Consider the following 22,620-nt stretch of genomic DNA (forward strand, 5'->3'; position numbering starts at 1 on the left):
AGGCGCGCGGAGAGCGGCGGCTGCGCCTGCGCCAACGCCGTCAGCCCGCGGGGCCCGATCCCGACACCTAACTCCACAGAGAAGCTCTGCTCCTAAGGGAAAGGGAAGACTTCAGCCATAGTTTCGCAGCCAACCTGGCGACCTCACCTCTCTGGCGACCTCACTTCCCAGTCGGCTCCGTTTAAGAAAACCCCGCGCAGGACCGCGCCCGCCCCCTCGCGCCCGCCCCCTCGCGCCCGCCCCCTCGCGCCCGCCCCCTCGCGCCCGCCCCCTCGCGCCCGCCCCCTCGCGCCCGCCCCCTCGCGCCCGCCCCCTCGCGCCCGCCCCCTCGGGTAACAAACATGGCCCCCGGCGGGGCGGAAGCGCTTCCGCCCCCAACAAAGATGGCGGAGGGGCGGGACTAAAAGGGCGTAGGTGGATCGCCGGGGGCTGACGAGTGCACCATGGCCACCGCGGCAACCTCACCCTCGCTGAAGCGGCTGGATCTGCGCGACCCTGCGGCTCTTTTCGAGACGCATGGAGCGGAGGAGATCCGCGGGCTGGAGCGCCAGGTTCGGGCCGAGATCGAGCACAAGAAGGAGGAGCTGCGGCAGATGGTGGGCGAACGGTACCGCGACCTGATCGAGGCGGCCGACACCATCGGCCAGATGCGCCGCTGCGCCGTGGGGCTAGTGGACGCCGTGAAGGCCACCGACCAGTACTGCGCCCGCCTCCGCCAGGCCGGCTCGGCCGCGCCCCGGCCACCGCGGGCCCAGCAGGTCAGTCCCCGTGCCCCCACCCTGCGACCCGCAGGCGGGTCCCGGAGCCCCTGGCCTTGCAGGTCAACCCCGCCCCCCGCCTGTCAGTCCCAGACCCCGCGAGTCCTCACCTTCCTTAGCCAGGAGCCTATCCGGCCCTCACCCTTTGGGCCCCCCTCAGGGGACAGTGCCAGCCTTCCTTGCACAGATACGGCTGCTGATCCGTTCTGGAAATGCCATTCAACAGTTTCTTCAGGCGCTTTCCCCCGACTTCCGGGCCTTGATTCCTACACCTCACTGGGCTCCTTTCAATTTTAGCGGAAAACGCCAGGAGTTTCTGTCTTGGCAGTTCAACGCTCACCTATATAACATGTCCTGACATTGTTTTTCCTCAGGTTTCTCCCCTATGTTGACACCTGCACTCCAAGTCATTTCTTCCTCATCCCAACCTTCCCCTTATCCCTCCCCAAGAATAACTTCCACAACCCCAAATAGCTGTTCTACCCTTTGGGAGCTGTTGAGGGTAGTACCAGCTGTCAAGCCCTTAACCTTTTGTATGTATGTGACAGGGTCTCCCAAAGTGCTGGGATTACAGTCATGAGCCACCACAGCCGGCCAAGCCCTTACCTTTTAATAGCTGAACATTTTCATTTTCAGAACTAAGGCTTTTTTCATTCAGGTTATCCTTATCCCGTGTTCTTCCCACCAAACGCTATTGATTAGACACAATGAGGAAGGATGGGAGGTAAACAAACACATCCTCATATTGGAGCTGCAGCTTGCGTTCCTAAAGAATTTTTATTGGCCGGGTGCGGTGGCTCACGCCTGTAATCCCAGCACTTTGGGAGGCCGAGGCGGGTGGATCACGAGGTCAGGAGATCCAGACCATCCTGGCTAACACGGTGAAACCCCGTCTCTACTAAAAATACACAAAATTAGCCAGGCGTGGTGGCCGGCGCCTGTAGTCCCAGCTACTTGGGAGGCTGAGGCAGGAGAATGGCATGAACCTGGGAGGCGGAGCTTGCAGTGAGCCGAGATCACGCCACTGCACTCCAGCCTGGGCCACAGAGCGACTCTGTCTCAAAAAAAAAAAAAAAAAAAAGAATTTTTATTTATTTATTTTTTGAGACAGGATCTCGCTCTGTCACCCAGGCTGGAGTGCAGTGGCGCGATCTCGGCTCACTGCAACCTCCGCCTCCTGGGTTCAAGCGATTCTCCTGCCTCAGCCACCCGCGTAGCTGGGATTACAGGCACCTGCCACCATGCCCGACTAATTTTTGTACTTTCAGTAGAGACGGGGTTTCACCATGTTGGCCCGGCTGGTCTCCAACACCTGACCTCATGTGATCTGCCTGCCTTGGCCTCCCAAAGTGATGGGATTACAGGCGCGAGAGCCACCGCGCACGGCCCCTTAAAGAATATAGACCTAGCAAGGAACGAAGTGAAAGGGCATGAAGGGTGAAAAAGGTAAACAGGGAGTTGTTTTTAACAGCCTGGGAGAACTTACTGGGACATAGAAGAAAAAATTGAAAAGTACAGTCTAACTCCAGTTTGGAACTTTTTCATGCTATTTGAGCTTTACAGAAATCCTGGTCAGTAGACTGGACTGACACAATAAAACTATAGGAAGTTGCAAATAAGTTTGCGTATTTTTGAAATGAGTGACCTCATCCCTCCCAAAGCTAACATTTAGTACACGTGTCCCCTTAGGTGGCCAGCCTTTGCTGTAACTGAGTCATGCTTCAGGGTTTATTAAAACGCTAACTTGAATTATGCCTGATTTTAGAAATGTATTGATTTTCATAGTTGTTATATCTGGTTTATTCTCGGTTAACCCCACAAAAATTTGAGTGTCTTCTTCGTTCACATTACAAAGAAACAGAAGTCCCCCAATTCCTGCTCTGAAGGAGCTTACAATCTGGTCGAGGAAATAAATCCATGGAAACTTGACAAGAAAAAAATGTAAAAAATTTTAGAATAACAGGTCAGGCACTGTGGCTCATGCCAGCACTTTGGGAGGCCAAGGCAGGTGGATTGCTTGATCACAGGAGTTTGAAACCAACCTGGGCAACATGGTGAAACACCATCTCTACAAAAAATACCAAGAAATGAGCGGGCATGGTGGCACATGCCTGTGGTCCCAGCTACTTGGAAGGCTGAAGTGGGAAGATCTCTTGAGCCCAAGAGGTCAAGGCTGCAGTGAGCCATGATCGCACCACTGCACCCCAGCCTGGGCAACAAAGTGAGATGCTGTCCCCCCCCGCAAAAAAAAAAAAAGGCTGGGCGCGGTGGCTCAGGCCTGTAATCCCAGCACTTTGGGAGGCTGAGGCGGTGGATCACTTGAGGTCAGGAGTTTCAGACCAGCCTGGCCAACATGGTAAAACCCTGTCTCTACTAAAAATACAAAAATTAGCCAGGCGTGGCGACACGCACCTGCAATCCCAGCTACTCAGGAGACTGAGGCAAGAGAATCACTGGAACCCGGGATGTTTGATTCCCAAAATAATTGTGTATATTTACCCTAGGAGTTCTGAAGGAAGTCAGTTTAGGCTTGGGTTGTTCTTAGTAAGGAGGGATCTTAAGGGCATGATGAGATTTGGAATTTAGGTTTCTTAGTCCATTTGTGCTGCCATAACAAAATACCTGAGATTGGGCAATTTATAATACAAGTGTATTTTTCACAGTTGTGGGTCTGGGAAGTCCAAGATTAAGGCACTGGCCTTTGATGTCTGGTGAGGGCCTTCTTGCTGTATCCTCACGTGGGGGAAGGTAGAAGAACCTAAAAGTTGCCTCCAGCCCTTTTATGAGGCACTGATCCATTTGCTGTGGTTTGGATTTGTGTCTTGCCCACATCTCATGTTGAATTATAATTCCAATGTTGGAGGTGGGGCCTGGTGGGAGACGAAAGTTTGCCTCTTCGTGGGGCTGAGCAAAAATACATGCGTGTGTAGGAAAAACCATGGGATTTTACAACACTCCTGACTCTGGCAACTCTTCTACACTGGGCTTTGATGACTTGCTGAGTTGTACTGAACCCAGCTTAATAGAAGTTTTGTATCCTTAAATACCCCCAGATTTCTTCCCAAGCCTACAGAACACTGAGATTGCTTTTGTTCGTTCTTCTGGTTTAGTTCTGTGCCTTCCCCTGCAGCCACAGCAGCCATCCCAGGAGAAGTTCTACAGCATGGCTGCCCAGATCAAGCTACTCTTAGAAATTCCGGAGAAGATCTGGAGCTCGATGGAAGCCTCTCAGTGTCTCCACGCCACACAGCTCTACCTGCTCTGCTGCCACCTCCACAGCCTGCTCCAGCTGGATTCTTCTAGTTCCCGATACAGTCCCGTCCTCTCCCGGTTTCCTATACTCATCCGGCAGGTGGCAGCTGCCAGCCACTTCCGGTAAGTGGATCCAGCGCAAAGAGCTGCTCTGGTGGTGGCCAGGCTTCACATTACGGGTTTATGGCGTTTGTCTTCTTTCCTGATCTACCAAAGCTCTTTACCCAAGATGTGAAAAATACCCTGGTGACCTTTGTCATCATTTTTCTAGGTCAACTATTCTGCATGAAAGCAAGATGTTGCTCAAATGCCAAGCTGTGTCTGACCAAGCTGTGGCCGAGGCCCTGTGCTCTATAATGCTCTTAGAAGAGAGTTCTCCTCGCCAAGCCCTCACAGACTTCCTGCTGGCCAGAAAGGCAACTATTCAGAAACTTCTCAACCAGCCACACCATGGTGGGTGTGGCTTCTGGCCAACATTTGGTCCTTAAATATGGGATGGAGAAGGCTGAGCTGCGGGAGACTGAAGCCTCCAGAGCGTCCTCTGTCTTTCACTTTGGGAAAGGTAATTGTTTCAAAGAGGATGGTTTCTTCTTTTAGGTGCTGGTATCAAGGCTCAGATTTGCTCATTAGTGGAGTTGCTGGCCACCACTCTGAAGCAAGCTCATGCCCTTTTCTACACTTTGCCAGAAGGACTGCTGCCAGATCCAGCCCTGCCATGTGGCTTGCTCTTCTCTACTCTGGAGACCATCACAGGCCAGCATCCTGCCGGTGAGCTCTTAGCCAAGCTTTTTAAATTCTGGTTCACTCAACTGATAATTTGCTCAGCGTCTACCATGTGCCAGCCACCATGCTAGGCTCTGGGGATGGAGCAGTGAACTGGACAAATAGAGGCCCTTCCTTCATCGAGGCCACAGTTGAGTGGTAGAAGCAGGTATCAGACTCACAAATATGCGAATATCCATTTAGCGTCTATATTGGTCATTGCTAGAAAGGCTTAGTACAAGTTGCCTTGGGAACATTGAATGGAAGTAACTCACCAAGGTCAGAGAAGGCTTCCCTGGAGAAGCCTTTAACCTGAAAGCTGAAGGTTGAGTGGGAGTCACTTAGATGAAGAAGGCAAGCAACAGGCTTTCAGGCAAAGGGAAGAGGATGTGCAAAGATCCTGAGGCAAGAAGAAACTGTAAGACAGCCAGTGAGGCATTGGGTGAGGGGGAGAGCTGCTTGAGCAGTGGGGCCAGGGGCCAGATAATGCCCAGCCTTGTGAGCGAGGCTAGGGAATTTAGACTTTATCCAAAGAACAATGGAAGCCTCCTGGGACCTTCCAGCCTTGGTGTGGACCCTCTGTTATATGTGCCCGTGCATCCTGTACTTTTATGTGGTAGCATTTATCGCAACTGAAATGAAATAAATGAATTTGGCTTTTAGGTGGCAATAGATCCCCTTGGGGCTAGAATGGATGCCAAGAGCTCACTTAGGAGGCTGTTGCCACGATCCAGGTGTCAGCCGCTGGGAGCTTGGGTTACGAAGGAACAATAGAGACGAAGCTAATTGCAATGTTCGGACGTCTGTTTAGGAGGAGAGGATTTGGTGACAGATTGGCTGTAAGGATGTGAGAAGGGAGGTGACCAAGTTAAGTAGAAATAGAGCTGGTTTGAAGTGGCTGATGATGGGTTCACTTTGAAATGGCCCAGTGCTGTGGCTCACATCTGTAACCCCAGCACTTTGGAAGCTGAGGCAGTCCAGGAGTTTGAGATCAGCCTGGGCAGCATAGTGAGACCCCATCTCTACAAAAGATAAACATTTGCTGTGTGTGGTGGCATGCCCCTGTGGTCCCTGCTATCTGGGAGGTTGAAGCAGAAGGATCGTTTGAGCCAGGGAGGTTGAGGCTGAAGTGAGCAGTGACTGTGCCACTGCATTCCTGCCTGGGTGACAGAGCGAGAACCTGTCTTAAAAAAAACAAAAGAGAGAAAACGTTGCATTGGCGATGCCTGAGGCCTTGGAATGGGACTGTGAAGCAGGCAGGTGCCTGAGGGCCCAGAACAGATCGCTGGGAGGTCTAGTTGGAGACACACTGTTGTACATCTGCATGTGGCTGTTATTTCAAGCTGTGGGAATGGATGACATCACCAGTAAGGAGATGACAGAGGACTCTGCCTTATGGAACTCCAGAAATCCAAGGTCAAATGGAGGTGTCAGCAAAATTGACAAAGGAGATACAGCCAAAGGTAGAAAGGAAACAGAAGAGTGCGGTGGTGGCCACGTGGCTGTTTCCAGAGAGAGGTGCTTAATGTTGCCTCATCTTGGCTCACTTTATCTTTCAACTCCACCTCCTTATGCTTCGCTTTCCCTCAAGGTACCTACATTTAGTACCTCATCCCACTCAGGAAGGGTGGATACTGGCTGACTTGTCATGGCTTTAGAAAGCAGTACAAGGGGCCTCGGGAGGGCCCTGGGTTTCAAACTCCGGAGGGTGCCTTATGCTCAGAACACAGTGAACGGGGCCTCCCAGAGTTGCACAGTGCAGGCCTGTCCCCTTCTTGACAGGTCACCTCTGAAGAGCTATGAACAACTCAGTTAATCAGGATAAGCAGTCATCGATTCTTTCCTTCCATCTTCGAGGGAGGTAGGAGGATTGAGAGGAAAGGGAAGCCATTACCTTTTACTTTTTTGACAACTTAAGTTCTACTTTGAAAACCCCCAGGACTGCACAGCACTCATTTCTTCTTTCTACTCTTTTGATCCCCGTTTTTGTTTCCTCCTGATCTTTGCCATTCTTCTCAACCAACAGAATGACCAGAGTTGTGGGGCGGCTGCCACACTCCCTGATGGGACCGCACACGTGTCCTGTACTTTCTCTTTCCTTGTATTTCAGAAGTCCAGTTTGACCTTCCAAAGGAAAACTTGATAAGTTTTGGAAATTCCTTCTAAGTCCATCTTTTATTTATTTATTTTTTTGGAGACAGGGTCTCACCTTGTTGCCCAGGCTTGAGTGTAGTGGCATGATCATGGGTCACTGCAGCCTCGACCTCCTGGGCTCCAATGATCCTCCTACCTCAGCCTCCCAAGTAGCTGCAACTACAGGTGTGCACCATGACGCCTGGCTAATTGTTTCTTTTTTGTAGAGGTGAGGTTTCACTGTGTTGCCCAAGCTGGCCTGGCCTAACTCCCTGTTTTAATATGCACTTCAAAGGATGGCCTAGATGGCTTCTCACTTGGCCTTCTCTTTAGGAAAGGGCACTGGTGTCCTGCAGGAAGAGATGAAACTCTGCAGCTGGTTTAAACACCTGCCAGCATCCATCGTCGAGTTCCAGCCAACACTCCGAACCCTTGCACATCCCATCAGTCAGGAATACCTGAAAGACACGCTGCAGAAATGGATCCACATGTAAGTAGCCAGAAAGAGCTTCCCTGCAGCTGGCAGGAGCCACCCATGCAGCCTTGTACGGGGCATTACAAGGCATGTGCAGAAAGCCTGTCCTGGATGGCGTGCTGCCCATCAGCCAGCCGCTCACTCTGTGACCCATTGCTACCTTTGAGGTCATTCAGCACCCGCTGTGGGAGAACCAAGAAGGAATTTGTCTTTCAAAAGGTTATGTGGGAGTTTTAAATTCTCTTTATGTGAGAGTTCTACAACTCCTGTTTTTACTTAATGCATTGTTTTTTTAAGCCATTCCACAGGGTCCAGACTTGCGTATATCCTCGGGGAAGCGAGGGTAGGCCTGGTGTGGGCAACAGACTGCATGCCCCAACCCAGCCAAAACGCTCTGTGTTGCTACAGATCTATCAACACTGAGACACATAGATATTTATCTACTGGAACTCAGATAAGAGATTGTCAAATGGGATTCTGATGTTTTTCTTAATAAAGATGTGAACACCATGCCTCTGATGGAGCCCAAAGAACATGATTCTGTTGCAGGTGTAATGAAGACATTAAAAATGGGATCACCAACCTGCTCATGTACGTGAAGAGCATGAAGGGTCTCGCGGGAATCCGGGACGCCATGTGGGAGTTACTTACCAATGAGTCCACCAATCACAGCTGGGATGTGCTATGTCGGCGGCTTCTGGAGAAGCCGCTCTTGTTCTGGGAAGATATGATGCAGCAACTGTTCCTTGACCGATTACAGGTGAGCTGGACAGTCACATGGTCTACCTGTTTTATGGCCAATCCTAGTGGTATTTTGACTGTCTTGGGAGACTTCTGTCACTTCCCAAGTATATTCTTTTCCTGCTTAGTAACAGATCCAGAGTCTAGAGCTGAAAATACACCAGGCCTCTATCACTTGATCGGGAATGGGCCCATGTTCATCAATAATGGCTTTATTCTCTGCCAACACCATGCCATCTTTCTGAAGATGGTGAACCTTCTGAATGCTAGGATAAATTACCATTTGGTACTTTTGTTTTGAAACGTCCTTAAAGGAACTGTGATTAGAACTCTTCTCTCATTCTCTTTTAGACTCTGACAAAAGAAGGCTTTGACTCCATCTCCAGTAGCTCCAAGGAGCTCTTGGTTTCAGCTTTGCAGGAACTTGAAAGCAGCACCAGCAACTCCCCTTCAAATAAGCACATCCACTTTGAGTACAACATGTCGCTCTTCCTCTGGTCTGAGAGTCCTAATGACCTGCCTTCCGATGCGGCCTGGGTCAGCGTGGCAAACCGGGGTCAGTTTGCCAGTAGCGGCCTCTCCATGAAAGCACAAGCCATCAGCCCTTGTGTACAGAACTTCTGTTCTGCCCTGGATTCTAAGCTGAAGGTTAAACTAGATGACCTCCTGGCTTACCTCCCCTCTGATGACTCATCACTGCCCAAGGACGTTTCTCCCACACAGGCCAAGAGTTCTGCCTTTGACAGATACGCAGATGCGGGGACCGTGCAGGAGATGCTGCGGACTCAGTCCGTGGCATGCATCAAGCACATCGTGGACTGCATCCGGGCAGAGCTACAGAGCATTGAAGAAGGTGTGCAAGGGCAACAGGATGCCCTCAACAGTGCCAAGCTGCACTCAGTTCTTTTCATGGCCAGACTCTGCCAGTCCCTGGGAGAGCTGTGCCCCCATCTGAAGCAGTGCATCCTGGGAAAATCAGAGAGCTCAGAGAAACCAGCAAGGGAGTTTAGGGCTCTGAGAAAACAGGGAAAGGTGAAAACTCAGGAAATCATTCCTACACAGGCCAAGTGGCAAGAGGTTAAAGAAGTACTCCTCCAGCAGAGCGTGATGGGCTACCAGGTCTGGAGCAGTGCAGTTGTGAAAGTGAGTGATGTAATTTCTTATCCCTGTCTTGTCTCACTTCTGTCATATTCCAGTCTTGCCAATCTCAATCAGTTCCTTCAGCAGTAAAGGCAAAACAATTCTGATTTCATACGGTTAACTTTATCTCTGCCAGAAAGTTCAGTAAAAACTTTTTTGGCTGGGCGCGGTGGCTCATGCCTGTAATCCCCGCACTTTGGGAGGCCAAGATGGGCAGATCGCGAGGTCAGGAGATCGAGACCTTCCTGGCTAACATGGTGAAACCCCGTCTCTACTAAAAAAATACAAAAAATTAGCCGGGCATGGTGGTGGGCGCCTGTAGTCCCAGCTACTCGGAAGGCTGAGGCAGGAGAATGGTGTGAACCCGGGAGGCAGAGCTTGCAGTGAGCCGAGATCGCACCACTGCACTCTAGCCTGGGCAACAGGGCGAGACTCCGTCTCAAAAAAACTTTTTCATTCATTTTTAGCTTAGATTCAGTAGACAGAAAAGCTGCATTTTTTCCTTGCATCAGATGAGAATGAAAGACTTTCTGCCTGGATTTCCTCTCTTTAACCTAAATATCATATTCCCAGTAGCCTCCACTTGTACCTTAAGAGGTGGTATTTGGGCCAGGCATGGCGGCTCATGCCTGTAATCCTAGCACTTTGGGAGGCTGAGATGGTTGGATTGTGTGAACCCAGGAATTCAAGACCAGCCTGGGCAACATGATGAAACCCCCTATCTACAAAAAGTACAGAAATTATTCGGATGTGATGGTGCACGCCTGTAGTCCCAGTTACTTGGGAAGCTGAGGCAAGAGCATTGCCTGAGCCTAGGAGGTCGAGGCTGCAGTGAGCTGTGATTGTGCCACTGCAATCAGCCTGGGAGAAGAGCAAGACCCTGTCTCAAAAAAAAGAAGTGGTATTTGACATTTATAGGGTAGTTAGCAACAAAATTCCCATGGCTGATATCATTGATAATTAGCCAAAAGAGGACTGATACCATCACTGTACCTACAACTTCAGCAGCTTGAGCTGTTCTCAGGATTACACAGATTGTTTTAAAGAAACTCTACAGAGGATCTGAGTGGCTTGTATGGATATCTGCCTTTTATTACCAGGTTTTGATTCATGGATTCACCCAGTCATTACTTCTAGATGATGCTGGCTCAGTTCTGGCCACAGCCACCAGCTGGGATGAACTAGAAATTCAGGAGGAGGCAGAGTCTGGCAGCAGTGTCACATCCAAGATCCGACTCCCTGCACAGGTGAGCAGGGACCACGGGCTGAAAAAGGGAATAAACTGCTCCGTGGAAAAGAAGAAAGATTTTAGAAAATCATTCAACATACAACTTCTGAGGAATAGCTGAAAGTAACATCTGTAACTTTCTACTGTGGGGGCATAGTAGATGTAGGGCTAAGTAAATGGCAGACCATTCAAGAAGTCAGTTAACCATTCTTTCCTTTTGTAGCATAGGCTCTGTGCTAATTAGGGAACCACTTACTTGCCGTGAAATCAGCAGCATAAAACACAGGCACCTCTTCTAGGTCAGCCTCAGACCGTGGAGGCAGTAACAGCAAATTGCACTTAACCAGGGGCCTTGTGTCTGCTGAATAGTCTGCCTGTAAGAAGCGTTGCTGAGAGGGGTCAAAGTCCTGGCACATAGGCCTTGTAAGATTAAGTGGATTCACTTTCACTGTGTGTCATTTAATTGGTGCAAGTTGGCAATGTGACATTTCTTTGTTCTTTTAGCCGTCCTGGTATGTACAGTCCTTCCTGTTTAGTTTATGCCAGGAAATTAATCGGGTTGGAGGCCATGCCTTGCCAAAGGTGACATTACAGGAGATGCTGAAAAGCTGTATGGTTCAAGTAGTAGCTGCCTATGAGAAACTCTCCGAAGAAAAACAGATTAAGGTAGGTGTCTGAATGTTTGCCCATTAAAAACACAAATTAAACAAAAGAAAACCTTAGCATTGTCTTGGGTTTGAGCAGTTCACATCAAAGACTCAAACTGTTAAGGATCACCCAGCCCAGGCATCGGGTCCTGTAAAAATGCTCTATCTTAGGAGTAGCACCCAGCGCTGTGAGTTTACTTACACTCATTCTAAAGGGTCAGCAGATCTTCGCTAAGAAGGCAGCTCAGCACGGATGGAAACACCAAGACCCAGAACTTTGGGAGGCTGAGGTGGGAGGATGGCTTCAGCTTGGGAGTTCACGGCTGCAGTGAGCAGCTATCATCTCACCACTGCACTCCAGCCTGGGCGACAAAGCAAGACCCTGTCTCTTAAAAAGACAAAACAAAAAATCAAAAAACAATGAAAAGGATCAGAGCTTCAAAATAAAAGACCTGGCTTCTAACCTCAGTGCTGCCACTTGTTCACTGGGAGCTCCGGGCAAATCATTAACCTCTGTTTCCTTAGGGCCAAATGTGATCCTGTAGATAAACCGCTCAGTGGTTTCCTCACTTGTAAAAGGCAGACAGCCCCCGGCCCCAGCCACAGCACACCTACCTCAGGGGTGACTGTGGGGAGTTAGAGAACAGTTGCCTGCCACAAAGTGTGACACACAGAGGTGCTTACTTACGGGGAGTTCTTGTCTCCCAACGCTTCACACTGCTTTCACTGTCTAGGAAGCGTTCTGCCCTTGGTGTATAATCCCATTTCATTAGTAACTTTTTTTTTTTTTTTTTTTTTTTTTGAGACAGAGTCTCACTCTGTCACTCAGGCTGGAGTGCAGTGGCACCATCTCGGCTCACTGCAACCTCAACCTCCCAGGCTCAGGAGATTCTCCCACCTCAGCCTCCCGAATAGTTGGGACCACAAGGCATGCGCCAGCACACCTAATTTTTGTTATTTTTTGTAGAGACAAGTTTTGCGATTTTGCCCAGGCTGGTCTCAAACTCCTGGGTTCAAGCAAATCGCTTGTTTCGGCCTCCCAAAGTGCTGGGACTACGGGCAGGAGCCATCGCGCCTGGCCAGTAACATTTTTTAAGAAGGAACATGGTCAGGTGCGATGGCTGACACCTGTAATCCCAGTACTTTGGGAGGCCAAGGCGGGTGGATCACTTGAGGCCAGGAGTTCGAGACCAGCCTGACCAACATGGTGAAACCCCATCTCTACTAAAAATACAAAAATTAGCTGGGTGTGGTGGCATACATCTGTAGTCCCAGCTACTCAGGAGGGTGAGGCAGGAGAATCGCTTGAACCTGGGAGGTGGAGGTTGCAGTGAGCCCAGATTGTGTCACTGCACTCCAGCCTGGGCAACAAGGCGAGACTCTATCTCAAAACAAACAAACAAACAAACAAAAAACCCAAGAAGGAACAAATCCTGATTTTGGAAAGAATTCAGTAAGTTTTCTCTAATGAGCTTCCTCAAAACACTTCTCCTTCAGGCAAGGAGCCTTTTTTTCCCCTTTAGAACAACCATTTACAGCATCTGAGGCCTTTTTTAAGGGCCAGGTCTCTTCCCTGCTGTTAGGTTTTTAATTTTAAGATCAAGTTTCTAACAAAATTTGTTTTGTTGTTGAGATTAAACTGGCCATATGAGTATTAAAACCATCTGCTTCTGAAATAGCAAGCTGAAACTCAACCAAAACATGAAGCTGTTTATTACGCTTACATACCAAGTCCTCTCTCTTCATGGGTGGGGACCGGGAATTCATTTGCAGAAAGAAGGTGCATTTCCAGTCACCCAGAACCGGGCGCTGCAGCTGCTTTATGATCTGCGTTACCTCAACATTGTTCTGACGGCCAAGGGTGACGAGGTGAAGAGTGGCCGGAGCAAGCCAGACTCCAGGTGTCGTATCCTCTAGGGAGCTATGTCAAGGCGGTCTCTTCCAAAAGCAAATAGTCCCTTTGCTGGGAAGCCACCAGAGTCAGCCTGTTATACTGCACATTCATTGTGTTTGTTTTGAACAGTAAGTGCTCATATTACCAGCAAGTTAAATAATGGCCGCCTGCTGGATAAATGCAATGGTCAAGTGAAATAGGTGGACTCTTATTCCCCTCTCTTCTGAGTCAGCCTAGCAGCTGCTGAGTATCATTTGAGCCCTTAGTGCCCTCCTTATAGACAGAACAGGGGGAAAGGGTGGACTTCACTTAGACATCATGTCAGGTTGGAACTCTTGAGGGTGACTTAAGCACTATCATCAGTGACAAACGTACTAAGCCAGCAACTAAGTAGAATAAAACCCAACTCCAAGATTTCTACAGCAGTAGGATATCATAAGATTGTTTTTGATCCTAAAAAATGTGGACAGTAATGATCCTAATCCTTTTCTCAGAATTGAGAAAGTGACTGACCACCTGGAAGCCCTCATTGATCCATTTGACCTGGACGTTTTCACGCCACACCTCAACAGCAACCTTCATCGCCTGGTGCAGCGAACTTCTGTGAGTCAAATCAAAAACATGCTTAGTGCGAACGAAGCGATACAGGCTCAAATAACAAAATTAACCTGCTCAAGCACGTAATACTCCAGGATGCAGCATAGGGAGGGGAATAAGACACAAATAGCCGAGTGTAGTTATAAGGGCTGAAAGAGGATTAGATAAAATCTCACACACTGAGGCAACCAAGATTTGGCCCCTTAAGTTGTAAATAAGGATTATTACAGTTTTATCCAGGCCTCAGAAAGAGGAATAAAAACTCCCTGCCTCTCAGATTCTGACCTGTGGGCAGTGATAAAAAGTAATCGTGAAGCATAAACGCACTCAGAACATTCCCCAAAATGACGGTTAGAAATAACGGTAGCGATGGGTGACTAACCTTTTTTTTTTTTTGCCTTTCTTTTACCTGCACAATGAAACCTCTGCATTTTATTGAGCTCCACCTCTTGTCTGCCAGGTTCTGTTTGGATTGGTGACTGGTACAGAGAATCAGCTCGCCCCCCGGAGCAGTACGTTCAACTCCCAAGAACCCCATAACATCCTGCCACTGGCATCCAGTCAGATCAGGTAAAGGCTGCCAAGAGGCTTCTGCCGGGCACTTCGGGAGGCCAAGGTGGGCGGATCACGTCAGGAGATCGAGACCATTCTGGCTAACACGGTGAAACCCTGTATCTACTAAAAAAAAATACAAAAAATTAGCCGGCCTGGTGGCAGGTGTCTATAGTCCCAGCTATTCAGGAGGCTGAGGCAGAAGAATGGCGTGAACCCGGGAGGCGGAGCTTGCAGTGAGCCGAGATTGCGCCACTGCAGTCCAGCCTGGGCGACAGAACGAGACTCTGTCTCAAAAAAAAAAAAAAAAAGCTTCTGCTGGGCCCCAGAGCTGCCTGTTTGTGCTACTAAATTCTTTCCTCTTGTTTTGGAGGTTTGGACTTCTCCCACTGAGCATGACAAGCACTCGAAAGGCTAAATCAACCAGAAACATCGAAACAAAAGCTCAGGTTGGTGCCAAGAGCAAGAGGCTCATCCGTGGATGGGTCCCCACCTCCCACCGAGCCACCCATGATCAGCTCCCTTTTAAATAACTGATAAAGAACTGAATGACAAAATGCACTAATGCTGCTTTTAATGGCGGCGCAATAGAGAAGTACAAGGTTTTACTAGCTTGAGCTACTAGAAGGTGTAAAAGATGCCCGCTGACACTACCAAGTAGCCTCTTAATAGAAATGTAGAAAATATACAGGACAGGGTGGAGATGAGCTCTTGAATTTAGTAGGGTGAAAGAGTTAACTGCCAACCCGGCACTATCATTGTACTTGTTTGGAGAAAATCTGTTTTGTTCTGGTGATGATGGTTTTATCTTCCCTTTTAGTTGGGTGGGAAGTAACAGAAAATTTGTTTCCCCAAAAGTTTGACATTTTCTTGTTAATACATGTTTCATTTCAGTACGATGCCAACTGTTAAGCCTGCAGGAATCCTCCTGGGTATTTCTGAATTGTGCTGTGTGCACGTGTGTTTGAAAGCTCAAACAGCTTGTCTTCTTACAGCATCGAGTTGTTTGCTTTATTGTTAGACACAATATTAGCAGTGTATCCTTTCCGTATTCCCTACCATCGAACCCATTAAGATCTAAAATCCTTGTCAAGTATCTGGCTTTAAAAGTTGGGAGATGGTAGTTAAAAAAAAAAAAAGCTCTTGCAAAAACCATCCAGTCCCTAAGCATGGGCTATGTTGCAGCCTCTTCCAGAACAGTTTCCACTGCAGTGATCTTTCAGTTCTGCCCACATTAGGTTAGCAGGCTGTGGAGAGAGGTGCCTGTGTCTACCCTTTTCCCAAGACAGTCCTCATTTCCAAATTCTAGTTTTGTCACAAAGGCTCATGCTGTTCCGTGTCCTCTTCACATCTGGACCGACAGCAAAGTCCTCTGACTAGAGCCATCGTGCTTCTCAGCTCCGCTTGTGTGTGCCATGTGGACTCCCAGTGGCGTCGCGCGGAGGGCGAGTGGGCAGGAGGGCTCAGGCCAACTCTAAGGCACTTTTCTCTACATCCAATGGCAGGTTGTCCCCCCGGCACGCTCCACAGCTGGTGACCCGACAGTTCCTGGCTCCTTGTTCAGACAGCTTGTCAGTGAAGAAGACAACACGTCTGCACCTTCATTATTCAAACTTGGCTGGCTCTCTAGTATGACTAAGTAACATGGCAACACATCTGTCTCTCCCTAAATAAATACTACCACATTATTTCTTCTAAAGGTGCCTCTGCTCATCTGATTCTCAGCCACACCAATCTTTCCAGTTTCACTGATGGAATGTGGCCCCCTAGTTACTGTTGGGGGTTACTTTAAGCATCAAGTTAATCCTCGTCCCAAAATGTCACAATACTTGTTGCTTTAGACATCAGTTCAGGTAGCTTACATTTTATCAGTGTTCAACAACACCTTAATTGTTGACACTACAAGGTGGAATTGTCAATGAGATCATGTAAGCTGCTGACTGACCAAGTTTGTAGGACAAAAAGTCATTACATATTACTTCACTTGCAGAACTGTGCCGTGTTTCCTACTAAAGTCTGAGGTGCAGACTCTGGAGGAATAGTGACACAGAAGTTATCTGGGTATACAAGAATCTAAAAGACATTCTCCCTGGAAATACAAATATATAACAAAGAGTAGAAACTATTATTAGGGAGTGTGCTTCACTGACAGTCTGAATTGGATCTGATTGTTCTCCTGTTACACAGGAGAGAGTACTTTCAATAGAACACCTACATACTGAGAGGTAGTATGGCAGTTAATTTCAGTGCAAGACTGAATCAAGCTTCCTATATTTTGGAAAAAAACTTATGTTTTTTCATGGAAACTAGATACTCTTTACTAGTTTATTGAATAAAAAAAATTGAAGATCCCGCATTTTTAAAAGGCCCTTTACATAAAGTAGAGTTTCTAGTTGACAGATTTGGAAATCAGTCTGAATGGGACATACTATGGATTCAACACACAGAATGAGTTTTCCTCAAACCACTACCTTGACATAGATTTGATACCCTCCCTCAAAAGAATCCTATAAAAAATTGCTTCAAAGCCCCCTTTGAAATTGCAATAGTGCAGCAAAACCACAAGTAAACAACTGCCTGTTAACCTGTTATTTCAAATATAGACTGAAAAGCCAACAGGCATTTTTCGTGTGCAATTTTTCTTTTAAAACAAGTTGTTAAGTTGAAATATCAAATCTGCACAGCGCTGTCCCTTCACAGAAGGCAAGAAACTGCCGGCACATCATGTCAGAGGCCGCCCTCGGTGCTGTAGGCTGTGGAAGTGGGCCTCCCTCAGGGTCTGGTTGATGTGGAAGTAGAGGCCTTGGCACAGCGCGGACTGCTCGGGCACGGGCTGAGGCGTGTTAGGGCTGGATCCGGCCATGGTCTGGCTCAAGCTGCCTTCCGGCCCGCTGGCCCTGTCCGGGCTGTTGATGCTGCTGCTGCTGCTGCTCCCACCACTGTCACTGCCTGAAGACTGGAAGGAAGGAAGAAGAAAGAAACAGGGTCACAATCAGGCTGTTTTGTTTAAGAGCTTTACTGTGGTTTCATGTACAGCGCTCTATTAAGAGTACCTTTCCAGTTCAGCTTGAGGATGAAGACATATACTGGGCTTTGGAATTGATAAAGTACGCTCTCCAAAAATGTTTCATCCTCTCCTCACAGCCACCCTGTCAGGCTGAGCAGGGTTTATTGTCCCTAATACACAGCTCTAGGAGGATGGGTCCAGTCCAGGTTCAAGCACGGGCTGCCTAACTCCAAATCCTTTCAACTATATCCTAATTCTTTTACACATATTCTATACCTGCTTTTCCCATTCATTTCAATAATTTCCAACCAAAGAAGGCAGTTCTCAGCCTCCAAGGGGATGTATGAGTCATTGGGACAGAGTATAAAAAAGGTGACAAATAAGATGGCTTCTGGGTATAAGTGAAGATAAAAACTAAAAACCTATGCCAATTTTGTGATCATCATAGACACAAAATGGTATTCTGTAACTGCAGGACACAGACCATGAAAGGACTTTAATAGACTTCTGGTCAAGTTATCTTATGTTGGCATTATTGCAGTTCATATGTACATGTGTGTACATGAGCGTGCCTAACTTTTTCTTTAATGTAACTAACATGACTTGGTGTTTTAGTCATCTTGGAGAGGCTACTCGGAGATCCCTGATAAGAGTCACTTTCATTCTGCAGTTCATGTTTAAAAAAAAAAAAAAAAAAGTCACTTTCAGAAATTCCCGCCTTCCACCACTAGGACTCTCAAAGGGGAGGGTGACACGAAGGACCCATTTCAGAATTATGGTATTTTACCATTTTTTTTGGAGACAAGGTCTCACTCTGTTACGCAGGCTGGAGTGCAGTGGATCAAGCTCACTGCAGCCTCAATCTCCTGGGCTCAAGCAATTGTTCCACCTCAGCCTCCTAAGCAGCTTGTACTACAAGCGTACGCCACCATGCCTGGTTAATTTTTTTTTTTTTTTTAGTAGAGTCAAGATCTCGCTATGTTGCTCAGGCTGGTCTCCAACTCCTGAGCTCAAGCAATCCTCCTGCCTTGGCCTCTGAAAGTGCCAGGCAGAAAAGATTACACGCATGAGCTACCATGCCCAGCCTTATTTTACAATTTTACTATTGCATTTCTAATAAATGACAACCCTGATAACTCAATTGGCAGTACCTTTCTGTGTTTACAATGCAATACAATATTGTATTCAGCACATGAGAAAGAATTCTAGTAATTAATATCTAGCATATAATTGTTTTTTAAAACTTAGCCCTTTAATACATCCAAATTTATGTTCCCTTAGGCAAAGACATTGGTTCTGAAATGTCTGCTTACAACTAGGTAAAGTCTACACATAAGAAAAAAAAAAGACAGGAGGCCGGGTGCAGTGCCTCACACTTGTAATCCTAGCACTTTGGTTGGCTGAGGCAGGTGGACTGCTTGAGTGCAGGAGTTCGAGACCTGGCCAACATGGCAAAACCCCAGCCTGGCCAACATGGCAAAACCCCCATCTCCATTAAAAATACAAAAAAATTGGCCGGGTGCAGTGGCTCATGCCTCAGGAGTTTTGAGACCAGCCTAGCCAACATAGTGAAACCCCGTATCAATTAAAAATACAAAAATTAGCCGGGCATGGTGGCAGGCGGCTGTAATCCCAGCTACTAGGGAGGCCGAGGCAGGAGATCGCTTGAACCTGGGAGGCGGAGGTTGCAGTGAGCCGAGATCGCGCCATTGCACCCAGCCTGGGCAACAAGAGCAAGACTTCATCTCAAAAAAAAAAAAAAAAAAAAGGCCAGGCGCGGTGGCTCATGCCTGTAATCCCAGCACTTTGGGAGCCCGAGGCAGGTGGATCACGAGGTCAAGAGGGTCGAGACCATCCTGGCCAACAAGGTGAAACCCCATCTCCACTAAAAACACAAAAATTAGCTGGGCATGGTGGTGTGTGCCTGTGGTCCCAGCTACTAGGGAGGCTGAGGCAAGAGAATCGCTTGAACCCGGGAGGTGAAGGTTGCAGTGAGCCGAGATCACGCCACTGCCCTCCAGCCTAGTGACAGAGTAAGACTCCGTCTCAAAAACAAAACAAAACAAAAAAATTATCTGGGCGTGGTGGCTCGCGCCTATAGTCCCAGCTACTCAGGAAGCTGAGGTGGGGGAATCACTTGAACCTCAGACGTCGAGGTGGCAGTGAGCCAAGATTGCACCACCACACTCCAGCCTAGGCAATCGGAATGAGACTGTCTCAAAAAAAATAAAGACTGGAAAGAAAGAACGAAATCACAGTAGTTATATCAGGATGGAAAGATTATAGCTGCTTGACTTTTTCTACACTTCAACTTTTTTGCAATGTGGTTATTATGTATTTTTATTATAAAAATGTATAAATTAAATAAACAAAATGCTGTTTACACATTTATATTTTAAAGTGATTCTTAAAATCCTAGTTCTATCCCTTTTTTGACCAAAAATTACATCCAATAATATGCATATAGATAACTTATCTGAAACAATGAAAACAAGCAATGTTCACAAAGCTGCCATCATTAACAAGACTCAAACCAAGACTTGTGATGGTGCCGAGGCCATTGGAGCTATGGTCACATACCCCAATACCTACAGGTAGCAGGGGACAACCCCTCTTTCTAGAATAAAAAAATAAAAAAATAAAAACCTCATGAAAGGATGATAATGGGCCGGGCTGATGAAGTCAGATAGCAGGATTTGCAGCAGCTGCAACTGTATTTACTTAGAGGCTTAAGAAGTCAAAGTCAAAAACAAAAATTGTATTCTACAAAGGCGTCTCCTAACCTAGTATAACAATGTAGAATGGCCACTTGCACCTTGCGAATCATGAATATTTAACAAACAGGTCACTACACTCAATTAGAAACCCACCGCGCAGAACGCTTTGTTTCCTCTTAGTCTGTTTTCTTTACTGTTTCTCATTACAGGTACTGTCTGAAAATCAAGGCAAGAACTACAATCAGTTTCTAGTAAGTCAAGTTTTCATCTCAAATTATATCTATTTCGTACTATAATAGCACAAGGGTGATGCTACTCTAAGAAAAGGCAAAAGTTCTTTAAATAGATTAGCGAAGATTTCTGTACATAACTTTTTTTTATTTTTTATTTTTTTTAGGGTTAGGTAGATTTGCAATTTCCAGTTCATTTAAAAAATCTTGGCTGGGTGCGGTGGTTCACGCCTGTAATGCCACTATTTTGGGAGGCTGAGATGGGCAGATCATGAGGTCAAGAGATCGAGACCTTCCTGGCCAACATGGTGAAACCCCGTCTCTACTAAAAATACAAAAATTAGCTGGGCGTGGTGGTGCGTGCCTGTAGTCCCAGCTGCTTGGGAGGCTGAGGCAGGAGAATCACTTGAACCCGGGAGGCGGAGGTTGCAGTGAGCTGAGATCACGCCACTGCACTCCAGCCTGGCAACAAAGCAAGACTCTGTCTCAAAAGAAAAAAAAAAAAGGTGTTTACTGGGCCTTGTTTATAATGGCTAAAAATTGGAAACAACCTAAATGTCTAATAGAGAATTGGTTTAATTATATTACATCCATTAATATACATATATGATGAAATTCTATTCAGCCATTAGCAATGATCATAGAGACATACATATACTAACATCGAAGTCTTTGGCATCATTTTTTACATCATTTCAGTTCATACTAAGCAGTGTATATAGTATATCAGTTGATTCTTAAAATGTTTTTCTCAAGTGTATTCATACATATATTTATATACACCAAAAACAATCTGGAAGGATATATATGACAAAATATTTACGATTTGGATCTTCCATTTTATTTTAAAATTTATTTTCTCAAGTGTCTATCAAAAAACATTTCTTTTGAGGAAGAAACTGATAATGAGTAAGTGAACTAAAGAATGCTACCATGGGCCAGGCATGGTGGCTCACACCTGTAATCCCAGCACTTTGGGAGGCTGAGGCAGGAAGATCACTTGAGGCCAGGAGTTCGAGACCAGCCTGGCCAACATGGCGAAACCGCGTCTCTACTAAAAATACAAAAATTAGCCGGGCGTGGTGGCGCATCCCTGTAGTCCCAGCTTCTCAGGAGGCTGAGACAGCAGAATCGCTTGAACCTGGGAGGCAGAGGTTGTACTGAGCCGAGATGGCACCACTGCACTCCAGCCTGGGTGACAAAGTGAGACTCTGCCTCAAAAGAAAAAAAAAGAATGCTACTAGGAAACCAAGTAAGGTCTTCAATTACATTTAACTTCAAAATGGAGACTGAAAAGTATTGATACTGCCAATATGATTTTGAGAAGATTGTTTCACCTTAACTACCTCAGAACTTCTAAAGCTGCTTCAGTTGTATTAACTTGCATTGAGCAGACCAATGATAGTTTTAAACTACTGAGGCTTTGGTTTCTATTTTCTGACAATTCAGACCAGTTTTCTCACTACTGTGGAGGCTTAGGGAGTGTCACACAATCTATAGATGGACCAGGATTTTTCAAATTGAGAGTGAAACCAGCATCAAATTGGTGGGTTACAACCAGCATTTAAAAAAAAAAAAAAAAAAAAAAGGACAACAGAGTGCAACATAAGGATATTGTTCTGTGAAGCTTTCTTTCAATTATTCACAAATATATTTGGTATGTACTGGGTTACAAAATAAAGCATTTCTATGGAACAGGGTCAAAAAATTTTTTGAAGTTACTGTAGTTGATCTTAACACTGTCAGCCACCAAAATCATCTGCTTTATGGGATAAAGGAAAGACCATTCTTCACTTTTAACCCAAAAGGCATAAAACTAAATTTGAAGTCTGTATTAGTGCCTTAAGATATATACAGAAGTAAAACATTTTTGTCTCCTAAAGTAAAAATCTTGAAACAGGAAAAAATCCTATTTCCCTCATTTAGTTGAAGCTTTTTAATATCAGATTGCTTGAGGGCAAAAGCCAATACTTGATGATGCACGGCTTTGGAAATGGAAACTGCTATCTTAGTAGAGAAGTGTTTACCTTGTCACATTTGTTCTCGAAAAGACAGCAAATTCTTTTACCAAAAGAGAAACAAGGGTCCAAAGACTTTGGGACTGAGAAGGACCATCAAATAGGAATCCCACTCTTATGATCCTGATTCCTTACAGACTCATCAAACAGTTTAACCAAATCAACGGTTACAAAGCTCATTTTCTTTTCTCTGAATTGTCCATTTAGGCTTAGTGCTGACATGACATCTGACCAGGCTGTTTTCATGACACAATCAAAAGAGAATAAAGCTGTGTGTGATCTGTGAAATAAAAACCCCTTGCAGGTCTGTGAACACAAGCAAGATAAATTTATGAAGGCTCTGGCCAAGAATCTCTCTCAACAATATACAAAGAGTCCTGTCTGTGAAGGATTCTAGGTTAGTTTCGGTAATAATAAAACCTACCACTGTATCCTTATAACTGCAGACATCTGGGTAAGACCCAGAAGA

At 46.5% G+C, this 22,620-nt stretch overlaps 2 protein-coding genes across 10 annotated transcripts in view; one reads left to right on the forward strand and one right to left on the reverse strand.

The window, feature by feature from the left end:
- Positions 1–15,878, forward strand: COG1 (component of oligomeric golgi complex 1). Of its 6 annotated transcripts, none has more exons than XM_009433188.5 (15): positions 43–758; positions 3,889–4,133; positions 4,282–4,463; positions 4,608–4,778; positions 7,239–7,395; positions 7,930–8,140; positions 8,473–9,264; positions 10,362–10,508; positions 10,994–11,155; positions 12,910–13,037; positions 13,525–13,633; positions 14,088–14,197; positions 14,553–14,628; positions 15,074–15,111; positions 15,685–15,878. In XM_009433188.5, the coding sequence occupies exons 1-14, from the start codon at positions 444–446 to the stop codon at positions 15,089–15,091; spliced, it is 2,823 nt and encodes a 940-aa protein (XP_009431463.4). In that variant the 5' UTR covers positions 43–443; the 3' UTR covers positions 15,092–15,111; positions 15,685–15,878. The 6 variants fall into 6 exon arrangements, 5 of the variants coding, with proteins under 5 accessions (XP_003315750.5, XP_009431463.4, XP_063655991.1 ...); XM_063799921.1 differs by having other exon boundaries at positions 331–758; positions 3,869–4,133; XM_003315702.7 differs by lacking the exon at positions 15,074–15,111 and having other exon boundaries at positions 1–758.
- VCF1 (VCP nuclear cofactor family member 1) overlaps positions 14,737–22,620 on the reverse strand; it is a 25,390-nt gene continuing 17,506 nt past the window's right edge. For 2 of the 4 annotated variants that reach the window (XM_016932856.3, XM_016932858.3), the window contains exons 3-4: positions 20,057–20,119; positions 14,737–17,135 (exon numbers count right to left, since the gene is read on the reverse strand). In XM_016932856.3, the coding sequence (XP_016788345.2) occupies positions 16,902–17,135; positions 20,057–20,119 (297 nt within the window). In that variant the 3' untranslated portion in view covers positions 14,737–16,901. The remainder of the gene's footprint in view (positions 17,136–20,056; positions 20,120–22,620) is intronic. The other 2 variants (XM_016932857.3, XM_009433185.4) reach the window with 1 other exon arrangement.

This window comes from Pan troglodytes, chromosome 19 (assembly GCF_028858775.2).
Source record: "Pan troglodytes isolate AG18354 chromosome 19, NHGRI_mPanTro3-v2.0_pri, whole genome shotgun sequence".
Taxonomy (NCBI): Eukaryota; Metazoa; Chordata; class Mammalia; order Primates; family Hominidae; genus Pan; species Pan troglodytes.

Bases quoted from the DNA above. Each gene is read 5' to 3' on its own strand.
- COG1 (XM_003315702.7), top strand. From the start codon at position 444: ATGGCCACCGCGGCAACCTCACCCTCGCTGAAGCGGCTGGATCTGCGC. The intron at 11,156-12,909 runs GTAGGTGTCTGA...ATTCATTTGCAG, and splicing joins CCGAAGAAAAACAGATTAAG to AAAGAAGGTGCATTTCCAGT. The intron at 14,198-14,552 runs GTAAAGGCTGCC...CTTGTTTTGGAG, and splicing joins CTGGCATCCAGTCAGATCAG to GTTTGGACTTCTCCCACTGA.